The sequence below is a fragment of the Microtus ochrogaster genome, chromosome 10, assembly GCF_000317375.1.
Source record: "Microtus ochrogaster isolate Prairie Vole_2 chromosome 10, MicOch1.0, whole genome shotgun sequence".
In the NCBI taxonomy this organism is placed as follows: Eukaryota; Metazoa; Chordata; class Mammalia; order Rodentia; family Cricetidae; genus Microtus; species Microtus ochrogaster.
In genome coordinates, this window is record NC_022016.1 from 83,520,746 (window position 1) to 83,526,503 (window position 5,758).

Below are 5,758 nucleotides of genomic sequence, written 5' to 3' on the forward strand. Positions count from 1 at the left end.
CAGGAGGATTTCAAATTTGAGACAATCTGAGATACATAGCAAGATTCCTTTTAAAGAACAGTTAAAAACAAGATTATGGCTTTTGTACGCTAGACAATATATATTTTGTGGCCAATTCCGGATTTTCATGGTACTGTTACTTTGCTCAATTTAGACATATATTGTAAAGAAGTTTTTGTCGGGCTGAGCGGGCTGTACAACGGGCTTCCTTAAGAAGCTGTTCAACCGCACGCCTTTAATCCCAGCACTTGGGAGGCAGAGGCAGGCGGATCTCTGTGAGTTGGAGACCAGCGTGGTCTACAAGAGCTAGTTCCAGGACAGGCTCCAAAACCACAGAGAAACCCTGTCTCGAACCCCCCCCCCCAAAAAAAAGAAGCTGTTCAACACATTTCTCCATCATTTGAAATGTCTCTCATCACTTCATCACTGACACTTTCAGATTGTATCAGTACTCTCGAGCACAAAGAAGAGCGCCTCTCTAAAAGAACAAGGTAAAATAAAATAAATTAAGTTCCTATTAGTTTTCTTCCATGGGCTTTCCTGGGGGAGGGGAAGAGCGCAACAAGGCATCTGCAGCCTGGTGCAAAAACGCTCCCCGCAGAGAGCAAACGTTCCTCCGATTCCTCTCTTCTCCTAGTTTCTGTGGCAGTTCGCAGCATCCAAGAGGTGCGGGTGGCCCGATTACCACGTCATTAGACAGCAAATCCGCGTAGCGAAAACCCTAGGGGCCAAGCAAGCGACCCCGGCAAGGCCGAGCCTACCCGAGCCCCGCCCACCGCGCCCCTTGCCTCCGCGCGGTCTCCATGGAAACGCACCGCCCCGCCTCCCTCCCTTCTCAGCCTGGCAGCTCCCCTCCCCCCCCCCCCGACCTGGCGCGCTGGAGGGAGGGGGTGGGGCAGGGGGCGGGGACAGGATGCAGGGGAAGAGGAAATCGGCGGCGCGGATCCCGTCGCTCATTGGCTGCCGCGTCCGGGCGCCAGAAGCCCCGCCTCCCCAGCGAGGGTCACGTGATGCCTTTCAAAGATGGCGGCCCTGTTGTTTTGATGAATAATACTTGGTGGGGCGAGGGGGTAAGAGTAGGGTTGGAGGGGTAGGAGGATTCACGCTCCCAGCGAGGGCTTCGCCAGTCCTGTCCCTCCCCTCCCCCCACCAGGGTTCTTGCGTGGAGGCGGGGAGAGCCTGGCCTGCTTTTTAGAGGGGAGGGGCTTCCCGGTCCAGCGCTCTAGCCGGGCTGCCGTAGGGTCGCGGCGCCTCGGGGGCATCCAGTGTGCAGCGGAGCCGTTCCCGCCAGGGGCCAAGGGTGGGACCCGGAGCAGGGTCTGCGGGAGAGAAACGCAGCTGCCGCGTCACCGCCACGAAGACACGGCGCGCAGCGGGCACGAGCCGAGCTGGAGACCGCGCCGCCCGCTCTGGGTAACCTGGGAAGCTAGGGGAGTCCGTGGAGCCTGGAGAGGACCCCGTAGCTGTGGTCGTGGCCAGAGGAGGCGGCTCAGGGCGCTTGCAGCTGGAGGAGGAGGAGGAGGTTGGGGCCATCTGAGCGACCGGAGCCAAGGCGGTTCAGTGCCTCGTGTTCTTAGTTTTTAACCTCTGACTATGCAATTCTGAAACCTCCCCCATTGGGGGGGACCAGACAGCTCGCTAGATACCTTCCCGTCTCCTTTGCTCCCGCCCTGATCTCAAGAACTGAGGATCTCTTCCCTAACGCCTTTCACCATTAAGAGGAAAGCGATGGAGGAGCTGAGCGCTGACGAGGTGAGGAGGCTGGGGCGTGGGGGGCGGGGGGGCACCTTGAAAGGATTACTTGGCAACTCTTTGGCGCTTTGGACGGGGACGATTTTGCGCTAGTGGTGTCGGGCTTTTGGGATGGGGAGGCGACGGAGATGGCATTTTCAAGAATAATGAGATATTATGGGAGTAGTCCATTCATCATCAGGTTGGTTGTATTGTAAGAAGCCCTTGCTCTGCTTTGGGCTACGGTCTCCTCAGTATGTTTTACTCAATCACTAAAATACTCCAGGGATAGAGAATGCAGGACCCCGGAGAGGGCCTCATGTTTTCTTCTTCTTCTTTATTCTCTTTCCTTGTATCTTCATTCGGAACTCCACTTGCTTTTTTCTTTTAGGGTCTGAAGACAAGGAGAACATCTTGAAGGTGTTCGGTCTTTTTAAAAGGGTTTTCAAGAAAGAGGGCAAGATTTAGATCATGGTATATTGTGTATGCCTGTGTCTTTAGAGATTTAAAGAACACTTTTACCATAATATTTAATGGTTTTAAAAGGAAGTATTGGAAATCCCAGATACATGTGGCCATTTCATTGTATAAGTTGATCAAAGGTACCTTTGTGTTTGAGAGGTAGTTACAGATTCCTTGATATTGAACAAAGTGTATATATCCTTAATAGTTTAAAAGATTCCAGTTAAATCGTAGTAATTTCAACAGACTACTAATGACTGCTGGTCTTCTATTTTACTTTTTTTTTAACTCCCCTCCCCCTTAAACTTGGGTTGTGCTGTGTACGATTGTCTGAAAAGCAGTGGCAGTTAGGGCACAAGGCATTTCCTGTGAGGTTGGCTTTTCCCATCTTTCTACAAATTGAAGGCCTTCTTTTCAAGACCCTCACTGGTTTAATTTCTTCCACTGCTTCATGTAAACTTCCCCTGCAGTATATGAAAATAGTCATCTGTCATCAGGTTGGTTGGAAGAGGTTCTTGCTCACTTTTGGCCATGGTCTTCTCATGTTTGTTTAGTCACTAAAATTCTCCAGGGATGGAGCCTGCACATGGGTGGGTGGGTGAAGGGTCAGGTGGGAAAAGAAACAATTTTGAGGATTGTGATACTTTAGTTGTTAAGTCATTTTGTGTCAGCTAACTTGGTTTTCCTCAACTACAGCAGGAGTGTAATCTTAAATCAGAAAAGTCTTGAGCAGTTTCAGAAAATACTGCCTTGGAAACATCTGGTATTTTTTTTTAAGTTTTTAAAAGTATTCCTCGATTTTTCTTTAATTTTAAAAATACACAATCTGTGTTTTTCAGTAATCTTTTACTTCCATAAAGTACTGTTTTTTTTCTTCTGACCTCTAAATAGTTTGTGTTTTAGAGGCCTTTACAGATTTGAGTTTCTACTAATTTTTTTTCAAACCATAAAGTATACAGACTGGCCACAGATACTGTGTCAAAGGTGTCTTTTCATTTTGCTTAGTTCTTGAGATGGTGTAACTAACTCTCTTGGTGACCCTAAAAGGAATACATATAATCTTTGTGGAAGAAATTTTTCAAGGTCAACAGGACACTAAAACATTTATGAAAAATTAAATTCACCAGTGCAGGATTAGTATAAAGTTAATGTCAGCAAATTAGTTGGCCTGACCACAATGGCAGTATAATAAGTGGTCTTTTTTCCCCCTCATTAGAAGCTAGACCAGAATCTCTTTATAAAGTTGTTTTTTTTTTCCTTTTCTTTTTTTTCCCTTACTTGCATCTAACTGGGTAGCCCTGGCTGGCCTCCAACTCAGAGATATCCCTGCCTCTGCTATGAATGCTGGGAATTAAGTTGTGTACCAACTTGCCTAGCTTTAATCCAGTTTCTTTAATACTGGGTTACGTACATTTCTCAACAGGTAAGTTTCCAAAGGTTTTTTTGCCCTTGTATTGTTACTTTGTTAGTAGAAACCTGTATCACAGATATTGCAGGTGATGTTGATTTGGATTTGGTTAAAAGATAACACACATGTGTTATTGACTGTTGAAGGATAGCTTCAGAATTAAAGCAGTCATGCCAGCGATTCCCTCATCTGAAGTTAGGAAACTGGGTTAAATCAGAGTTTCATATTTTAACAAAATGAGAATATTTGTGAATATTTTCACAATACAGGCTAGAAGAATAAAAACTGGTTTAACCAGACTAGGTCCCTTTTTCATAGGTCACCTTGGCTTCTCTTCTTTTTTCTGAGTATTTGAAAGGGTTGTTGGCCTGCATTGCTGTGTGCTGTGCAGTGAGCTCTGTACTCCGCAGAACAGAGCCGGGACTAAGTTCAGCTCCTTTAACCTCCTTACATTCCACAGCATCATCGTTTGCATTATGTTCCTACTACTCACGTGTTGTTCTTGTGGACCAAGGCAGTGCTGCAAGAAGGGCAGGGGTTTTCAGCTGTTTTTCAGCAGTGGTGATGAAATTGCGTTGAAATGATTTGTACCTTTTCTCCCCCTTTTTCTCTTGTAAATCTTTCTGACCTACTTCTGAAAGATGGTTGCCTTGGACTCAGGGTGTGGTCAAGGTTTAGAAGAGTTAAGTGTTGTTCCCAAATGTATCATATATGACCTTGGAATTTTCTTTATTTTTTTATTTATTTTTGAAAATCGTATTTATCAGGGTTTTTTTTTTTTGTTTTGTTTTGTTTTGTTTTTTGAGACAGGGTTTCTCTGTAGCTTGGAACTTCTGGAACTAGCTTTTGTAGACCAGCTGGCCTTGAATTCAGAGATCTGTGTGTGTGTGTGTGTGTGTCTCCCTCTTTTTCTCTGTCTCCCGAGGGCTGGGATTAAAGGTGTGTGCCACCACCACCCCATGGATTTTTATTTTTATTTCAGGGTGTGGCTATATATCCCAAGCCAACCTTAGATTTGTAATCCTCCTGCCTCAGCTTCCCAAATGCTGGGATCACAGAATAGCAGTGTTCTCTAAGTGGAAAAAGATTTACAGTTGTGAACAGCCTTAGAATCCTGCACTTTGCATGGTGCAGCCATTGTTTTATTTGGTAAAATAATTCAATGAAGTAGGAACCAGTTTGTATATTTTGTAGGTGAGGAAACAGATTTAGGTTAAATAACTTGGCAAAAGAGACCTGGTTTAGAAGTCACATGGTTAGAATTCAAACTCCAGACTCCTGATTCCCAAGCCCCCTTTATTACATTTCACTGTTTACCAGTTGTCCATTGACTGATCACAGCATCTGTATAAATATCCTATTACCATTATCTCGCTGACACTCCCAGTTTCTGTAAAGTGGTGTTTTTTGTGAGTACATTTATAATGTGGTCTGGTCCTTTTGGAATTGACTGATGTGCAGTAATGTTCCCTCACCAATTCCCCCTAACCCAGCCTCAAATGGTTCACTCCATAAGTTAGGAGGTTTTGTTGGGGAATGGAGATAGGAACCTAAAATGTACAATATATAGGGGCTGGAGAGATGGCTTAGCAGCTAAAAGCACTTGTTCTTGGAGAGGACCCAGGTTCAGTTCCCACCAGCCACATGGTGGCTTTCAGACATCTGTATCTCCAGTTCCAGGGGGGTCTGGTGTCCTCTTCTGACTTCTCCAGGCACCAGGCACATATGTGGTCATACGCACATACGCACACAAAATACTCATACACATAAAATAAAACATAAAATTTATTTTAATGTACAGTGTAGCTGTGTGATGTCACTTGCAGATGAGACACTCAGAATAGGAAGAAGGGACGCCCTGTGGAATGAGGAAGGCATTAGAAAAAGGTTAGGTTGTGTTTTTGCCCCTGAAGTACTGGGAGTTGGGTGTGAGTACTGGGAGTTGGGTGTGAGGGACAGGGGCTCTGAAAACAACACCAAGTCATGGCGCTGGGGCGGTTGGAATTGTTTGCTGGTGGCACTTGGAGAGCTGTCTGAAAGTTTCAGCTCTCTGTGAGACTGGGATCTCTCCCCTGCAGGGTGTTAAGGCTTTAAGATGACTGGTAGGAGGCTGTTGTTAACCATGTGTCGGCGGTAGAGCTCCATGGGATGGAGATA

General features: G+C 45.8%; 1 protein-coding gene across 2 annotated transcripts in view; it reads left to right on the plus strand.

Annotated features, from left to right (window-relative positions):
• Positions 1-1,010: 1,010 nt before the first annotated feature.
• Positions 1,011-5,758, plus strand: part of Ube4b (ubiquitination factor E4B) — a 103,299-nt gene continuing 98,551 nt past the window's right edge. Inside the window, exon 1 of one of the 2 annotated variants that reach the window (XM_026782239.1) lies at positions 1,011-1,752. In XM_026782239.1, coding sequence (XP_026638040.1) covers positions 1,729-1,752 — 24 coding nt within the window. In that variant the 5' untranslated portion in view covers positions 1,011-1,728. The remainder of the gene's footprint in view (positions 1,753-5,758) is intronic. The other variant, XM_005353692.2, reaches the window with a different exon arrangement.